Genomic DNA, 19,869 nt, shown 5'->3' on the forward strand with positions numbered 1-19,869 from the left:
GAAATAGTACATATCATATAGCTTGGCATGTAATAACATTTGTTAAATGGTAATTATTGATATTATGAATATTAATGTCATTGAGTTCTATGTCTTAATAATCAGTTGAATAGTTAACATTTCTCTCTCTCAGAAGGTGACTATATTGTTCTCCCAGGGGTGCTGTACTGGATACTGATACAAGCTGCCCTAGGCTGAAGAGAAGCGCAACACCCAATATCATGCCTCTTTCCCTGGGGCACCTGTGTCCAATGACTAGTGGATTCAGAGGTTTAAAGGACAAGTCCCCTCATCCTAATTTGGGACAAATCTGATGAGTCAGCCCAAATTTAGAGCTTCCCCTAAGGCCTTGGCTGAGAATGCATAACAATCCAAATTCTCCCTCCAGTCAACCCTGCTTCCTTTCCATTTTCTTCTACAGGTAGTGATTTCCTAACAGACTGTAGCATGCCAGCCTCCATCTCAGAGTCTGTTTCAGGAGAACCCACCTTCAACAGGTGTCAAGCAACAGATTGCTAACCTTTCCCCTTGATTGACTAAATTTATTCTATGTTTTGTTATTGTCTAAAAATAGTGTAATAAGTGTATCTCATCTCCAAATCATCAGAAAATCTACACAGACGCTTTCCTGCTCTAACACCCTTGCTCATACATGGGTTTAATACTTTACTATATAGTCTTATTTGACTTTAGTGCCATTCAAATAGATTTCTTATCAACAACATCTAATACTGCCCCTGGTCAATCAATGTCAGTAGGTCTTAACTTTCTGGCTAGGATTCATTCTCACCAAGGAGCCAGTGTTAAAAAGCATTAGAGACTGTTAAAAACTGAGAACAAACTGAGGGTTGATGGGGGGTGGGAGGGAGGGCAGGGTGGGTGACGGGTATTGAGGAGGGCACCTTTTGGGATGAGCACTGGGTGTTGTATGGAAACCAATTTGACAGTAAATTTCATATATTAAAAAATAAAAAAAAATTAAAAAAAAGTAAATTTTAAATAAATAGATAAATTCCAAAAATAAATAAATAAATAAAATCAATGAACTTTAAAAAAAAAAAAAAAAAAAAAAAAAAAGTAAGAGAAAATGCATTTGCAACTACATGGATGGAACTGGAGGGTATTATGCTAAGTGAAATTAGTCAGTCAGAGAAAGACAAAAATCATATGACTTCATTCATATGAGGACTTTAAGAGACAAAACAGATGAACATAAGGGAGGGGAAACAAAAATAATATAAAAACGGAGGGGGAGGGGCGCCTGGGTGGCTCAGTTGGTTAAGCATCCGACTTCGGCTCAGGTCATGATCTCATGGTCCGTGGGTTCGAGCTCCGCATCGGGCTCTGTGCTGACAGCTCAGAGCCTGGAGCCTGCTTCAGATTCTGTGTCTCCCTCTCTCTCTGACCCTCCCCTATTCATGCTCTGTCTCTCTCTGTCTCAAAAATAAATAAAACATTAAATTAAAAAAAAATAAATAAAAAATAAATAAAAAATAAAAACGGAGGGGGACAAAACAGAAGAGACTCGTAAATATGGAGAACAAACTGAGGGTTACAGGAGGGGTTCTGAGAGGGGGGAATGGGCTAAATGGGTAAGGGGCACTAAGGAATCTACTCCTGAAATCATTGTTGCACTATATGCTAACTAATTTGGATGTACATTTAAAAAATAAAAAATAAAACAAATTAATAAAAAAAAGAAAAGAAGTAGGAGAAAATGATTCCTCTGAGCTCAGGGATTCTGCCTTGTTAAGGAGACCCACTGGGCCGTTCCAAAGGAAATTGTTTTTTATTAAGAAAGCTCTAAAGCTCCAATTCTGGTCTTTTAGTTATAAAATTGGGCTTTTTGAGTTTCATGTTCCCAAAGAAACAAAAGAGTATGTGCACAATTAATTTGGGAGAGGCATCAGCTCTAGCATAGATTTAAAGTCCAGTGGATTACTGGAAGTATAAATTACATTCCTTCAAAGTTCCTAAAAATACCAGAACCCCTAAGCTCACTTTTGGGGTATTCTATATCCAGTTACTGTGCTGATTTTCTTGTAGATCTTTTATTACAGAATGTTCCAAAGACAGATCATGTTTAAACCAATTTACCCTCAATATATTGAGTTCTGACATGTGACATCACAATATTTTCATGTTTTCCTTTGAATAGAAATAGAATTGGCATTCCTCATCCTACTTTAATCATGCTGCTACTCTTAAGCTATTTGGAATTTTTAAGTTCCTAAATGCATGTGGGTCCAGTTAGCCTTATTTATCAGTATGGGGAATGGTGGTCACCACACTGATCTGAGGCTTCCTGAGAAAGAACCAGCCACCATTTGTACTCTTTTTTCAAGCCATGATGGGCTTGAGAGTTCCCTGATCATGTTATCCTTCTGACTTCTGGGCTATGTTCAAATCAATGTCTATCTGGAATGCTCTCCCACTATTCTCTACCTGCCCACATATGGTCATTATTCAGGATCTGCCTGTTTGAGAGGAATCTCTCACCCATCCTCTGCTTTCACATCCTATGATCTGAGATAGAAAATGGAATTCACATTTACTGGCCCCCTACCATGTGTGTGCTGAACACAGCATTTTACAATACCTCTCATGAAATATATAGTATTTCTTATGCTCATTTTGTAAGTTCAGAAACTGAGACTCAGGGAGACTAAATAACTTTCCCATGATCACTCAAATAGCAAGTGTTAGAACAGAGGTATAAATCCATGACTATGTCTGAAAATAAAACACAACACATCCGGCAATATAATGTCCTTGACCATTTCTTCTAGCATTTTATCCTTCCATGGAACTGTTATACTTTTCTAGTGTTATTTCACTTTTTTGCATATTTGCATATATCTTCCTAACTAGATATTAAGCTCCTTCATGATAAGAGCCATATATTTATAATTTTTTATCCTCCATAATTCCTTATACAAATAGATACACAATAAATGCATTATTTGATAGTACTTATTTTAGTAAATAATTCATATAAATATTTCAAATTATCTGGTTTAAAATATACAGTGCCACTTTGTTTTACTTGATCCTTTTATAACTAAGTATCATTTATCTCTTGGAATTTCATGATACATAAGACTTAAACCTGAGCAAAGTGTGACTAATGAAAGAATTTCAATAAAGACAACTGATGGTTATTAATGATTTCTATACCATAGTTTGACTTACATTTTTGCCTGGAATCTGCTTTTACAGGAAATATATCTCTGCACTTGGGATTGGTTGACACCATAGATGCTGGTCCATGTGAAGGTCCCTCCTATAACAATTGTCCAGAATGTATGTCTTTGCAAAGGGTTAGGATTAAAACTAAATGAAAAGAAACAGAAAACAAATCTGAGCTATCAGCAAAAAAACTATAGAAAATTATCCTAGAATAGTTTTTGGAAGCAAGCAATGTATATCTATGTAAATATGGATACATACATAAATATGTACAAATTTATTAAGTAATAAAAAAGGTAGAAATATTTCTAGCTTAAGTTCCACGAAATAAAGGTGGATAATTTCAGAGAATTGGAAACTCTGGGTGGGACTGAGGAAAAATGAATGTTCTAATTATTCTGAGATTTTATAAAAATTTTCTCCTGTAGCTTTAGTAAATTGTTATTTAGACAAGTCTGCCATGCTGTAATTAGAGAAAAATATGAAACTGAAAAGAGAAAGCAATAAAGAGAGGGAATTTCCTAAGTGCACCCTAGCAATAGATGTGGTACTGAAATGAACACAAAATTAACAAAATTTTTTGTTATACAATGCATACGTAATTCTTCTCTTAGCACATGTACAGTCAGACTTCTAATTTATATTCAAGATCAAGAACTCAGTTAGATAATGCAGTTTAAAGGCTTTTGCATTCTAAAATTACCATGTCAGTGTAATCATCCTTTCTTAAAATGCTGTGTGCACAAGCTAAATGCTAATAGTGAAAAGTCACTTTATGACATATACTTAAGCCCCAAATATTGTTACAAAGAAAGCTCAACTTCCACATTTGATATGTCTTTTAACTTTTCTTAATGTGTTATCTTAGAAGGAATAATTCTATTCATCTATGATATACAATATGAGCTTGACAAATTTCTGCAAAATTGGCTTTCAAAGAAACTTTCTAAAAATTGTGAAATTCTGCAAATCCATCTCAAATCTTATATTTAAGATTAGTTGAAGAAAGTATTCTAATTTTATACATATCCTGGCATTCTTATGGAAATACAAGAGCCTCTATTCCATTCTCTAACTTTCATATTAAAGTTTAAGAGTTTCAAGGGTGTTGACCCTTTATCCTACAGAGAAAGCAACTACTATATTAGCTAATGGAAATCAAGAGCCAAAAGGACTCAGCGAGCTACTTGAGGGAAGTAAGACAAGATTTAGAACGGCCAATTTAGTGGTTTTAGGTCATATACAATATATATGACAACTATAGATCATACAGAAAATACCAACACAGAATCCTTCTCTTATCACCACCAGAGCAGATATTTTGCCCACCATATTCTCAAACATATCTGAATAACAAGGATACACAATAATGCTTTTCTTATTATTTAATGCTTGGCAGGCTCCAAAGTAAACATCATGAAAATGTCTAATCTTTTACTTTCAATAATCTCTCATCAATGTAAAAGGTGTCACTTCAATGCAGCAATATGGGTTGCCTTTATACACAGTGACAATTAACTTGCAGAAAAAATTATTGGTTCCAAACCTTCTCCCCTCAATCTAAGCCTACTAGGAAGAGATTTGGGAGTAATCAAGATCTTCTGCGTGGCCACTGATTGTTTCTGCTTCTTGGTATCCATTCTCCCATCCTCTAGTAATGGCAACCCAAATACGCTTTGGGAAACAACCACTGCCCCATAAAATAGTCTAAGTGGTTGTCAATACAAAGTCCTGCTCTGCCCCAACTAAGGTATGGAATCATGCCCAAGCTAGGACAATTGGAGGTGCTCTTCCTTGGAATCTGAATCTTGAAGTAGTCATAGTAATAATAGAAAATAGTTGAAATTGATTTGTCATAATTCAACTCATCTCTGAAAATTAATATGTTGTCCCTGTCCAATTTCTGAAAAATCTCTTCTCAAATGTTAGTGCCATTTTCAAAAACTAGAAGAGAGCCACCAAGTAAGAAATGCTTTTCTTTTTTTCTTCTTGCCAGTGATTTCAGCTTGTGTGTCTCAAAGTAGGGCTTCTTAAAGAGGAAATACGCTGGTCCAAGTCAAAATAAGCCCCTTTCCACATTGAACATGATAACAAGAATGACACTACTGAACCACAATGGAAGGTATTTTAAATATTGTTTTAAGTTTTGTGATATATTTGGGATGAAATGTCTAGTTTTCCCACTGGTCTTTCTCCAGGAAACATGAATAACTGCTTAAGATATGCTATATTACACAATCTACTGATACTTGAAACATTAGTCATAAATTTTCTAATAAATTTTCTAGAAATAATATATAATTTTATATAACATTTAATACATATATACAATTATGAAATATAATAATAATATACTATATATTGTTGGGGCAATATCAATAGAAAAATTCTCTAGGCTGCTTGAAACAAAAAACTATGAAAATGGCAGCATGATCTTCTGGTGTTTTTCTCTTAAGAAGGGTTTCCTTTTCTTATTTCCCAACTATCTCTTCTCTAATTGCCCTACCCTACCCTTTAACCAATTCCAGATTTAAATATCTGGAAGAAAATTACTCTTTTGCTATCAGTCCTTTCTCAGGAAGAAGGACCATTCTAAGTACCATGTAACTAACCAACTGACTGTTTCAACCCCTTAAAGACTTGGTGGAAACCCCTCACACATTAACTTGTCAGCTTCAATTTTTTGTACTATGTTCTTAGAGGTCTATTTGTTAGAGGTCTATTATAAACTTACTATTTCAATAAAAAGATTATTTTTATAGAAAAAAAAGGAGAATTCTATTGATCAGGAGGTAAATAGCAACTCACTTCCAGAAGTTCAATCTTCCACCATTATAGGCATCATTTAGAATAGTGCTGATCCCACCTTGAATCACTACAGCCTGTATAATCACAGATGCAAATCCAGCTACCATGATCCCAACTTGAAAAACATCTGTCCAGACAACTGCTTTAAGACCACCCTTTGAGGAGAAAAGTATATTAGGATTAATGCTTTTATCAGACATTATTAATAATCTACATGCTTATATGCTATGTTGGATAAAAATAATGAAAACATGGATCTGGGCCAAGAGGTACATTCAACATAGATTGTAAGCTTGGGAGAACCTTCAAGAGAAGGTGAGATTTGAGCCAAGCCTTCAGACAGAAGCAGAGGCAAAGATGAAAGGTCATCCCAGAAGAGAAAACAGCATGGGTAAAAGCATAAAAAGTCAAAGTACATAGCATGTTGAGTGTAGCCAGATATACATTTTGAAACAAAGTGGAATGGTATAGGTAGATTGTTGGGAAGAAAATTCAGAGTCAAATTGCAAGAGGCATTTTCATGGACTTTATCCCATAGGCAGGGCTGATATCCAATTAAGTATGCATATAGAAGGTCATACCAGTTGTTGAAGTACTAAAATCATTTTGTACTAGCCACTACCAAAAACTTGCCAAGAGTCTCTCTCCAGTTCCTCTGTCCTTGGCTGAAACATCCCTTCCTGGAGATCCCCATCTTGTAGAAGATCCAGCAACTAAAGTCTTAAGACCTAGTATGTCAGGGATGCCATGAGAATTGCACCACTGCTAGGAACTAGCATCCATAATAATACCAGTGTCCATACTATACGGATGTTATATATTTTGACTGTAACTCCTACCTATAGGCAATGAGAAACTACCTCAGGTTTTGGAGCCTAGGAATAATATGAACACAACTATAATAATTTAGCAACAGTAAAGATGAATCAGAAGACAAAATTCAGGACCACTACAATGGTTCAGATAAAAGAAAGAAGTTTCAGTTATGATCAATGTTCTATAAAGAATCAAATTTCTCCCCAGATTGAATATTTCTTACAAAAAGTTACACTTGTGGGAGATAAGAGTAGGATATTACACATGAACAATGCGGTTTGCAGGACACAACTACTGGAATTTTCCATTTTGCAAAGCAAGCGGATAAAGTGAAAAGAGAAATAATGTCCTTGACATACCAGTGTGCAGTAGAATGTGCAGACCACACCTGTTGCCACTACTGCACCCCACAGATCAAATCCTGTGACTGTGAAAGGAAAAAAGAAAACGCATGAGTAACTGTGAAACGTGTATAATAAAAATACTTCTCAAAAAATCATCATTAGGAATCTATATCATTTGTAGAGCACCTATCTTCTCCCTACCTCTCTACTCTTGCCTAAAACTAGGTCCAAATCTCATAAAATGTCCCCAAACAAGTGGAGTTTAAAATTTTACTTGATGAGTTAAATGGACCTAGTTTCTACCCTCAGACAGCATCTCTAGATCCAACATTGGCTAAATAAAATACATGAGAAAGCATTTCTATTGTAATGAAGCTAAGAAACAACTTGATATTGTGAGGAAGTTAACTAGACTGAATGGGGTCATAGAATATTGGTCATCATGGTTCAGTAAACACACTATTCTACCACTCCTCGAAATGAGTTGTGCATGTTACTAAGATGGAACCAAGAAGGAGAAAAGTTGTATAATTTGCCACCATTTACCTAAGAAGTGGAGAGGCATACTGTATTCTTTTTAAATGGAAGGATCACAACTCTACCCACAAATGTGATAATCTAGATAAAATAGACCCATTCCTTGAAAGACACAATGGGCCAAAAGTCATATAACAAGAAATAAATTATCTAAATGGGTCTATATCTATTAAAGAAATTGAATCAGTAATTAAAGACCTTCCAAAACAGAAAGCTCTAGGCTGAGGCAGGCTGACTGGTAACTTCTAACAATTTAAGGAAGAAATTATACCAATTGTCTACAACCTCTTTCAGAGAATAGAAGCAGAGGGAATACTTCCTAACTCACTCTATGACGCCAGGATTTCCTTAATACCAAAACCAGGTAAGACATTACAAAGAAACTACAAACCAATATTTCCCAGGAACACCGATGCAAAAGTCTTCAACAAATTGAGGATCAGCAAATTGAATCCAAAAAAAGTATAAAAAGAATTAAACACCATGACCAAGAGGGATTTATCCCCGGTATGCAAGGCTCGTTTGATATTTTCAAATCAATTAATGGAATCTATCAAATTGACAGACTGAAAAAGAAATATCACATGATCATATCAAAAGATGCAGAAAAAGCATTTGACAAAATCCAATATCCATTCATGATAAAAACTCTCAATAAACTAAGAATAGAAGGGAACTTTCTCAACTTGATAAAAGCTGTCTACAAAAATCCTACAGCTAACACTCTATTTAATGGTGAGAGACTCAAAGCTTTCCCACTAACATCAGGTACAAGACAAGGACGCCCTCTCTCACTATTTCTTCTCAACATTGTACAAGAAAGGAAATAAATGGTATATAGATTGGGAAAGAAGAAATAAAATTCTCTTTGTTCACAGATGACATGATCATTGATATTAAAAAAAAAAACTCCTGGAACTAGTGATTATAGCAAGTTTGCAGGACACAAGGTTAATATGCAAAAGTCAATTGTTTTCCTATATAATAAATTAGCCTCAAATGTGGTAACTTTAAGATGTACCTTGATTCAAAGCCAAGGCAGGAGCACAACTGGAGTAACTCAGACATGCATTCATTGTGGAGTGGGCATGTAAAATGGTACATTCATTTTGAAAAACTATTTGCCAGTTTCTCTTAAATTTTGTACATGAACCTGCCCTGAGCTGGGTCATAATAGGTGTATGTTTACCTATACTGCTTCCAGGTATTCTCCCACTAGAAATAAAAACGTGTGTCAAAAGAGAATCCCCAGACACACGCTAACAGGTTCTACAAGATGATCAAACTTGGTCTTGGTTATTGATGAAAATGACCCCACTGCTGATGATGGCAATGCTGCTGTAACCAAAGAGATGTTGCTCTTCCTGGGGGATGGTGACACGTCATGCATGGAAGAACTGGAGTAAGCGCTGCCCCAAGAATTACTTGTACAGGTATTCAATACTTTATCTTCATTCCCCCTGATAATACATTCAAGGATGTTTTTCTTCATTTTTGTTAACATTTTAAAAATCTGTATGGCAGGACAAGAACCACTTTCTGAGGGTGATGCTGTGATAAGTAGGAACTAAAACCCAGCTAGTTTTCCTTTTCTATCTAGTTCCATGTTGGCTTATTTTAACAGGACAAGGTAGCATTTGTTGCAAGATGTAAGTAACCTAGTGTTAACTGCATGGTCTGAAGTGTTTGGCTACCTAGCAGATTCCTTAGTAAGACCAAACTTTTTGTAACTGAAGTGTTCTGAGCTATCCCTTGATGTTTAAAAGAAAAATACTGGTTCAAATACCTTTCACCTTCTAGGATCTACTTTTTAAATCTTCTATCCCCTGTAGTTGTCTACTACATGTGACAGGCCTCTAAAAACTAGTATGTTAAACCGAACTGACTTGATGAGAGTCACTATCTATAGAGCTTGTTTTCCAAAGAAAAACATTGTTTCAGGTAGCAAAATTACAAGCCTACGTAGGTATGTTATAAAGCTGTTCAAAAAGTAACTCAGCAAGTTTTGTGAGTGAAAAAGTAGTGCTCAAGTCACATTCTGCTTTGAGGTTGTAACAAATACAAAGCAAGACAAAACAAAACCTGAACAAGAATGATCTTAGAAGCTCTAATTCAGAGTAGCCTAAAACTGGAAACAATCCAATGCCCATCAATAAGAGAATGGATAAACAGATTTTGGAGATGCATATGATGAAATACGATAAAAAGGGGGGAAAATCAGGGATATCTGAACACTGACTTCATATTGATGATATAAAAAAATGATTTTAATATTTTAGATATGAAAATGGTATAGTTGTATTTGCAAAACACATGCTGGTACAAACTTCCAGTTATAAAATACGTAAGTCCTGGAGGTGTAATGTACACCATGGTGACTATAGTTAATAATCCTGTAATGCATATTTGAAAGTTGCTAAGAGAATAAATACCAATTTGCTCTCATCACAAGAAAAAGAAATTTTTTAACTATGTATGGAGACAGATGTCAACTAGACATTGTGGTGGTCATTTTGCAATACATACTAATATTGAATCATTATAGTATAATACAATGTTATATGTCAATTTTACCTCAGTGGAGAAAAAAAAAGCATATCCCTATTTTTAAAAGACCCTGAATTCAGATGAAATGATAAAATATCTCAGATTTACAGGAAAATAATCTAGTGAGTGAAACGGAGTGAATTAAACCAAGAGTTGATCATTTTTAGTGGAGTTAAAGATACACTAGAGTTTACTATGCTATTCCCTTTTTTCTAGTATATGTTTGAATTTTTCTATAATTTTTTAAAAAAAAAGTAAAAAGAAAATGATCAGACCCAAAGAATGTTAAGATCCATTTCAGTTAAACAAGTTTCTCTGCAGCATCTGTTGCACAGCCAGTACTATATTTATGCTGGTATATACTGCTTTGGTCACAGTAAAATACACAATTGATATTCAAGCGGTCAAAATGCAGTCTCAGGTCCTAATTCCTAGTGAATGGCACAATAACCTGATAAGATCTGAGTCCTCAATTTCTTCACAGATGGAAAGCAGTACTCTCTTACTGCCATAACTGTACTTTAAAACCCTAAAGCCAACATCTTTAGTTACACTTAAGGCCAATAGGTAACTTATGAAGCTTATAGTCAGCTCTTTATACATGAAATCGACCTACTCATGATGTTGGTAATATTGACATGGAACATGCCTGTCATTCAGAATTCAAGAGCACATTATATCATGGAATTCTTCTTTGTAATGATATAGTTATACTTTATAAACTTAGGTTATAATTACTATCTGTCTATCATGAAATCAAGAAATGAGAGTGTGGATTTAGCAGGGTTCTTCCATTTTATATTAACTCACAGGAACCGCATCACATTTTTCCCATCAAAGTCCACTTGTCCATTTTACAAGGCAGTTTTAGAGATAAATTCACATCTGATTGATAAGAATTCAAAGGATATGGGGTTCCCCGAAAGCCTTTTGCAGATAAGACTAACTAACAGGCATCTTTGGTTCAGTAAACTATTCCAGTTCCATGGCTTTTATCTGCCCAAATCCAAAGTGTAGTTTGTTGATCAGCACCATCTTCATACATTTGTTTAAAAGGATACTATAGCCATCTTTCATTGTGTCACTAGGAAAGATTTGATATTTCAAGTCACACAAATCTCCCTCTCTTGAATTATGGACCATGTTAGAAATGGGAAGAAGAAAAGTTTCTCTCCCTGCCAGATTTCATGATGGAACTGAGCTGAGTAACACAGAAGCCTCTTGACTATGGGCTCCTGGTTACGGCTACCAAGGAAGAAAGTGCAGCCATTCATGACTTAGACTACAGGGGGCGTTCATTCTGAAGGAATGGAGTGTGGCTGGTTGGTACATCCAAGATTCACTCCTCAGTGAGGTCTGCCCTCCTATTAATCATAGATCTTTTGGAGCTATTGACCCAGGAACTCAAAGAAGCTGTGAGAGTAAACACTTAAAGCCATCTTGCTCCCCCCAAGTTGATGCAGGTTACTGGAGGCATTCTTCCATCTTCCCCCCTCCCCAAGGAGAGAATAAAGTCTATTTAAAAATGAGCCCCCAAATGTGGTGACATAATTGTTAACTCTAAAATGTACCTTGATTCAAAGCCAGGGCAGGGGCATAAATAACAATTCCAGTATAGAGAATCTAGGGGAAAAAGAAAACCAAATATACTGTATGAATTATAAAATAAAATATTAATTTTTTATAAACTCAATTATGAATTAAAACAGTAGTTTCAGTATACATGATAAAATCTGTAACTTGAAAATGTTAGTTAAGTGAAGCTGATTCTTTACCGTTTGTGATGTGGTCATAGATTACAGAAATCTTTTATGGCCAATTTTGTTAAAAATACGGACTTCTCAAAAATAAAAAAATAAAAAAATAAAAAGTAAAAAATAAAAAAAATTAAGTAAAAATACGGACTTTTCACATGGTGCTCAGTGCAGATAGTCATTGATCCATCAACTGAAGCTTGAAATCAATTTTCCTCGATCTAAACAATTAAAAGGAAAGAAAAAATACAAACCTAAAAAAAAAAAGATGGTTCCTCATTCATACTTCAAACTATTGTTAATCACTGCATACTTAATTGGGAAAAACAGTAATAATTTTGGAAACTGGTTTCAAAAAGTTTGCATGCTAATTAATTAAACAAAACTATAAATTTGAACTTAAAAAAACCCTGAAAGCCAACAAAAACTATATTCCATCTTTTTGATATTCTATATTATTTTTCATTCATATATCTAACAAATATTTATGAATCTGGGGCACAGTAGTATGATAAATGTGGTCTTTTTTTCTCAGGATATTATTTTCACTGCATTAGATTTTTCAAATACTGTATATCGTATCCTGTATATTCATATATATTCTATGTGATTTACTTTATAAAAACATATGGTTCTATGATTCTCTATGATTCCATGTTTACTCTATAAAGACAAATGATGAAAAAAGCCATATTATGTAGTATTTGAATGTTTGATTATACTACATGGATAGGTCAATGGAAGTAAGTCCTTCAAGAGGGAGATGGTAAAGCTTTCCTCTTTTTGTAGTAATGAACTTTCCACAGTCATTATCTGGACCAACTTGAAAATTTGAAAACATGACCACAGGCCACCTTCTTGACACTTGTTCCCCACTTTTCATCTCTGTAGGCATTTCTAAAAATGATCCAAAGAGGAACTAAACAGTTGGTAAATGCAAGATACTGGCCTCAATTCTTTGTCGGAATCTCTACCAGACCCCAAAGGGCTCCTTCCTTTTACACTGGAAGTGTTAAGGACCAATCTAAGTTATGCAATTTACAGAGATAAAAAATGGAGTCAAGTTAAATAATTTACAAAGGCACTCTGTTATGCTATAGCAAATACTTAGGGTTGCTTGTGATTGGAGAATTGAATTACCAATAGGGATGAGAATGAAAACTCCTTCCTAGATCTCCATTAACAAACCCATCCCTCCAAAAAGCATTTACCTGTCAAGAGGAAGATCGATATAAATGATATGACAATAATCATGACAAGCCTCCAGCAACCTGGATGAAGACTGGGAAGTGTTCTCTGTCATTCACTGCTTGGCAAATCTTTGCTTTCCATTTGTGTCAATCAGTAAATCTATATTTGCATTTACTTATATTACCTGACTTGTACTTGGCTTTAAAAACTCCAGAGTGGGGGCGCCTGGGTGGCGCAGTCGGTTAAGCGTCCGACTTCAGCCAGGTCACGATCTCGCGGTCCGTGAGTTCGAGCCCCGCGTCAGGCTCTGGGGCTGACGGCTCGGAGCCTGGAGCCTGCTTCAGATTCTGTGTCTCCCTCTCTCTCTGCCCCTCCCCCGTTCATGCTCTGTCTCTCTCTGTCCCAAAAATAAATAAAAAACGTTGAAAAAAAAATTAAAAAAAAAAAAAAAAAAAAAAAAAAACTCCAGAGTGCATAGTTCTGTTGTTTTATACTCGATGACCACTTCAATTAGGGCATAAGTTTCTGCTTTTTAAAAGAGAGCACTGATTCACTTTTGTGAGCATGCTTTCAAGCAAATGAAATTATTTCCTAGTGTCTTCCTATGTCAGTTAATTTTTACAAACCTGTACTCAACAAGTTGCAAAACACTATGAAACATACTACTTGTTTTCCCTTTGTTACAACTCCTACCATCAGCTCCTACAGCTCCTTCAAATATCTTTGTCATTTCAGTAATGATGACATCTCAGTCACTTTGGTGGGCAGAAGCAGAGGTGGGAGAGGAAAAAGCATGTGCTCCTGAAGCAACATGACTGTTAGTTGATTAATGTAATACTTAGCATTCACTTGAAACACTCTGTTTTCCAAGAAGTGGGGCATTTGCTGAAACACGGTTTAATGATCTTAAGAGTTGATGCTGTATAACAGCAAGTGTTTTTGCTTTTTTGTCTCCTATTTTCAACATCTCTTTCTTATGTTTCATTCATTTACCAGATAAGCTTGGCCCAGATGCCTTAGTTCAAACATTTCAGATGACAAAAGGTAAAACAAACTAATGGAGAGTAACTTACCGTTAGAACAATGAAGAGGACTGTTCCACAGAGACGAACATATTTGTTAAATCGAAGCTCTAAATACTGTTTCCAAAAAAGTGAAAAATGGTTAATATGTGAAAACTTTATACTGTTGTGAAACATCAGCTGCTCAAGAGGTAAAGGGGTTAGAAATTTAAAGCAACCTCATAAGATTTGTATTCTGTATTCCTACTTTACAACTCTTTTTATATATATACGGCAAAATTAACTCTTGTTTTAAAGTACAGGCCATTAGGTTCTAATACATACAGGACAATTCCATCACCACCAGAAAACTCCATTATGTTGTTCCTTTGTAGTCAAACTCTCCCCCTACCCCTAAACCTTGGCAATCACTGATCTGTTCTCCATCCCTAGTTTTGACTTTTCAAGAATATATATAAGTGGATTATATTCTGCATTTATAGAATGAGCAAAGTGCCATTCTCCCCTTTGTCTTGGTATGTACTTTAGATATTTCCCTGATCCATTTTGGAATCAACCTTTCCCACTGCAGGCAATTGTGATGGAACTACCTATCAAGGTGCCCTGCCTCTTCTGACCAAGGGATGGTCATATGACCCAAGTTCAGGCAATCACCTTCTCTCTCCAATGGATACTTAAATCTTAGAGGCATAATATAAAGACAGAAAATGGCTGGAGCAAAAGAGGACTGATCCTGACAGTGGCCTGAAGAGGCCATCCTGGCTTCCATCCTTTTCACAGCCTCTTTGCTCATCTTTTCACTCTCTGATGGGCTACCCCTGTATCCTCCCAAATAAATTATTTTTTATTTAAATCAGTCTATGTCAGTTTCCATTCGGGGCCAATGAACAACTGCCAATTCTTCCTACTTTCCTTGACATCTTAAAATATAATCTGCTTATCTCCTATAGTATATGTCATAATATATTATAGAGTTAGAGTCATAGAATTTTAGAGCTGGAAGAAAGCTAGGTTCTCATTCTTTAACTTGAATATTACTCATGTAGAGAGAATTTTAAAGCTGAAAACAAGTCTTTTCATAGAGCAGGAGAAAAGAAAGAGGAAGGAAAAATTGACATTAAGTAATAATCAGAGGCAAGGACACGAGATATTTTTGCTCCATAAACACAGGTGACAGTTATAGAGTGCTTGCTATATACACTGTCCTTCCAACAATTCCCAGAGGCCAGTACTACCAGTCAGAGCAGAGGGCACTGGGGTTCAGAGAGAACACCAAAGTTGCAACCTAACAATTCTCACAGCCACAATGCAAGTCTAGGACTATTTGATGCCGAAATCTTGGCAGGGAACCACTACATTATTCCAAATAAATAGGCAAACTGACCATGTCTCTAAGACTCAGAGTGAGTGGGTGGCACTGACGCATGGTAGGACCTTCAAAAAACAACTAACAGGTAAAAAACACACAGCACAGCATAGTTTTGTGGAGGAGTTCCAGCCCTTGACCCAGTCCCAATCATGACTCCACAAGCTCGGGGAAGTCACTGGAAATCTTAGGCTCCTCCTCTTGAAAATGAGGATCACAGTACTAATTCTTTCCCCTCTTACTTTGCAGGGTTTTGGAGGCTATCAAGTGATATAAATGGATGGGGAAATATTGTAACTTGTTATTCAAAAGTAAGACATTAAAAATTGGCATCCAAATCCACAGATAAATATAACGCATAATTATAAACGTACATATGTATTCAAAATAAATACATATGAATAATATATATAAATACATATAATTCACAAAAATACATATATATTTAGGGATTATAGGTTATATATATATACCTAGACAACTCAGTTCCAACACACAGATTTTGTGGATCCAGAAAGATCCTGAAGAAGTGGTGAACGAAATTGTATTCCTGCATTACCTTCTTATCTGTGGGTCTGGAAGCGGCTAACACCTATCAGGCCTATACTTTAAAAGCAGTGATAAATAGATAACAGATATGCTTCTGAATAGCCAATTCTAGCTAAAGAAATATAAGTTAGGAAGAGATTTCATATTTGAGCAAGAATACCAGGGTATATCACCCAGCGCTAGACTTCTTATTCTGTGTAGGTGGTGCCCTCTGAGGCATATATAAACAAATAGAAAAGAGTTACAGGAGAGTGTTTGCTATGGCCAATCGTCAGGGACAAAGCATGTTATCTTAACTTCCCTGACCCCAGCTGCTGGGCACCCACCAGTCATGCAAGCTGCCAGCGTGCCCACAACTCTGTGTGTTCTGTTCTACTTCCCTTGTTCTCTCTGTACTCTTGTAAGCCCTGCTTAAGGGTTATAACAGACTCACCAGAGGCTTCAGAAGCAGCCAGTATGCACCACTGCACAGCCTCTAGGCATGTGTCTACTTTGCTTCACACTCTTATGTAGCTTAACTTACTCTGAGTCTCTCTGTCTGCAAAATGGGGCTCTCTTAGCACTTCCCTTATAAGGATTGTTTTAGTATTGAGTCAGATAATGTATGTGTGTAAACCATGCAGCCCAGCGCCACACATGTATTAAGCATTCAGTAAACATTAACTTCTTGCCATTTTTAGCTGGAACTCTGCTAACAGCCTCCACCGCTGGAAACGTATGGGTAATCTGTTTCTGGTTGAATTAATGCTGCTGTCCCGAGGAGGCATGGGTCAGTGCTTATGAGAGGAGCATTCATCTCTGGGGACTGAAGTCCTCTTGCCAGGTTCTTCAAACCCTTTCTGAGTTTTGGAGTTGGTTGACTATAGATCAGAGCTCACAGACTCAAACTGCCTAAGGACTCATAAAGTAATATACACAAGTGGATTGGCCAGGTGTTCATATATTAAAATGTTGGACTATTCCTCACATCCACTAAGAAATATGTCCTCTCACATCTCTCTCAAAACCAAGTACTCCCTTCACCCTGTCCATGTTCCCTTTTGCATTTTTGAGAAAGACAAAAATGCAGATAAAGATTTCTCTATCATGAGAAAGTAACCATGCAGCTACGAGAATTAACAGGAAGTGAGAACAATGGCTGTAAAACTGGGAATTGATCATGGAATTCACCCCAGGGAATGTGAGCCCAGTGTCACCAGGCTTCTAAATTTTCAAAAGAAGCTAGAATCTGGAATTGTATTTGACTTCTCAACATCATAAATGCTAAATTAATTTTCTTTCAAAACACTTTAAGGGTCAAAAAAAAAAAAATTAAGATTGGCCTGGGGCAGCCAGTTTGTTAATTTTGAGCAAAACAAATTCCATTCTGCTCCCTTCTGGGATGATGACTGAACTCTCCCAAACACAATGACCAGAGTGAGTGGAAGGCATTGCTGCCCCAGGGGTGCCTCACCCTGGATGGCATCACCACAGCCCAGGCAGTTTGTCACTAACACTTGTTGTGCCATTGAGGCCCCGTAGCCAGCACCAGTTGAACCAGCCTCACTAGGAAACCACCTTCCAGTGGCTCTGGACTGGAGCAAAAGGTACCTGAACTTAAGGCTAAGAATGAGTGTCAGAGCCCTCTGGATAATGACCTGTGCGAGAGGAAACTTCTGCAGGTTTGCCCATGTGCCTCGTGGGTTAGTGCCTGGATAAAGAGACCACTAAGGGTGCTGAACTGCACCCCCACCCCGCTCACATTCAACAGTTCTTTAAATTAAACCAAACATTCCCTCCCTCTCCAAAGCCCTTTCCTGCAGACAACTGGAGAAAACCTATAACCAATGGAGCTGTGCAGCAGGAAAGATGGTTTTAGTTATTGATTTAAATTGGAGTTAGTTAACATACAGTGTAGTATTGCTTTCAGGAGTAGAACCCAGTGATTCATCACTTACATATAATACCCAGTGCTCATCCCAACAAGTGCCTTCCTTAATCATTTTTCCACTGAGAGAAAAGGCAGAACTGTTTAAGAACCTTTCAGCCAAATCTTCCTAGCTATCCCAAGATAACCACGTCTGCTACTGTCACCACAAATATTTATGGCCCACGTTTTCCCAGCACTCACCCAGCCCCCGACACTATTCTGAATGTTATCCTTGCATCATCTCATTTAATCCTCCCAACAACTAGATGAGGTAGTTAGTATTATTACTTTCATTTTGAGATGAAAGAAATGGGCACAAAAGGTTAAATAAATCATTCAAGGTTACCCAGCTAGTAAGGGGTAGACTCTGATCTCAAATGTAGGTACTGGGACAGGAGTTGCAGCACCTTACCCACTTGGGCATGTGCCTCTGGAGGGTGTGTGTGTGTGTGTGTGTGTGTGTGTGTGTGTGTGTGTGTAGGGGCAAGGAGGGGAGAGTGCGCAAATTCTTCCCAGACGATCCTGGGAAAGTGAGTGGTGCCTATGGACCTGGAACAAGGGGATTCCTTTCAAGGAGGAGAGGCTGAGATTTGAACAACTTACCCTCCCCCAGATAGAAAGTTTTAAAATCTTTCCCCTTGACTCGGAATCAAAGATGTTAAAGCAGAAAGCGCCTTAGCACTAATCCAAATCACTCCGTTTACTTTGGAAGCCTCTCTTTGTCAGTGAGCTCCTGAGAGCAAATTCCAAGATTTTTGTGGACTTCACAGGACACCTCTCCCCAAAAGGGGAGGGCAGAGGAGGTAATGGACCTGGACAGGGAGATATTTCGATGTGGTGGTGAGTCTGCCCCCAGGAAAATCCCTCCAAGAGCCTGAAAAGTCCTGCCCCCTCCCCTCCCCCCCCAACCCACCCTCACCCTTTACCTCGTAGGTGCTGGTAATTCCCAGTTTGTAGAACACCGGGAGGAAGACCTCCGCGCTGATGGCCACCACAAAGAAGTAAGTGATGGCAAAGATGCTGAATATGGCCCCAAAACGGTAGACCTCCGAGGGGGTGCCCAGGACGGTGACGGCCGACATGAAGCTGGCGGTGAGGGACAGCGCCACGGGCACGGCTGTCATGCTGCGGCCGCCCATCAAGAAGTCCTTGGAGGTCTGCTGGCCGCCCCCCGCGAAGGCGTAGTAGATGCCGATGGCGGCGGAGATGAGCAGCATCGCGGCGAACACCACGTAGTCCCACACCACGAAGGTGCCGATGCCCCGCGGCGCGTCCATGGTCGCTGGGTCTCCCGGGTCCTGCGTTCCAACCGTGGCCCCGCGGCGCACAGCTTTACCTCTGCGGCGGGGCGCTCACTTCTTATTCCCCGCGCCGCGGGCGCGGCAGGCGTGGCGCCCGCGGGGATTGGAGGCGTCCTCCAGGTATCGGTCCCCGCCGGCTCCGAGCGCCCCGCGAAGGGGGGGACGTGGCTAGGCGCGGAGGCCTCTGCACCCACCGCAGCCGGCCGAGCTCGTCTAGCCACGCCAAGCCCTCACCGGGGTGCCGGGCTCGGGGTGGCCGGGGTCGCCGAGCGCCGCGGACACCTGGGAGAACTGGCGCCTCCAGCCGCGTCCCGCGAATCCGCCGGGAGCGCTGGGCCTAAATGTTACCAGGTGGCACCCGAGGGGACGCACCATTTAAATAAACAGGCGACCGATGGGGGAGCGCGGGTCGAAGGTCAGTTGTAACACTTGTACTTTTCGCTTTCCGGTTCAACAGTCCGGGTCCTTACAAGAAGATACACCTGGGGTTTTTACATTGCCTTCTTTGATAACTTGATGGGCGTTTCAGGTGACAG

General features: G+C 38.3%; 1 protein-coding gene across 1 annotated transcript in view; it reads right to left on the reverse strand.

The window, feature by feature from the left end:
* Positions 1-19,309, reverse strand: part of SLC5A8 (solute carrier family 5 member 8) — a 52,872-nt gene extending 33,563 nt beyond the window's left edge. The window contains exons 1-6 of the mRNA XM_007085663.3: positions 18,959-19,309; positions 14,260-14,325; positions 11,813-11,864; positions 7,173-7,240; positions 5,998-6,152; positions 3,193-3,333 (exon numbers count right to left, since the gene is read on the reverse strand). Coding sequence (XP_007085725.2) covers positions 3,193-3,333; positions 5,998-6,152; positions 7,173-7,240; positions 11,813-11,864; positions 14,260-14,325; positions 18,959-19,309 — 833 coding nt within the window. The remainder of the gene's footprint in view (positions 1-3,192; positions 3,334-5,997; positions 6,153-7,172; positions 7,241-11,812; positions 11,865-14,259; positions 14,326-18,958) is intronic.
* Positions 19,310-19,869: the final 560 nt, after the last annotated feature.

The sequence above is a fragment of the Panthera tigris genome, chromosome B4, assembly GCF_018350195.1.
Source record: "Panthera tigris isolate Pti1 chromosome B4, P.tigris_Pti1_mat1.1, whole genome shotgun sequence".
NCBI classification, from domain to species: domain Eukaryota; kingdom Metazoa; phylum Chordata; class Mammalia; order Carnivora; family Felidae; genus Panthera; species Panthera tigris.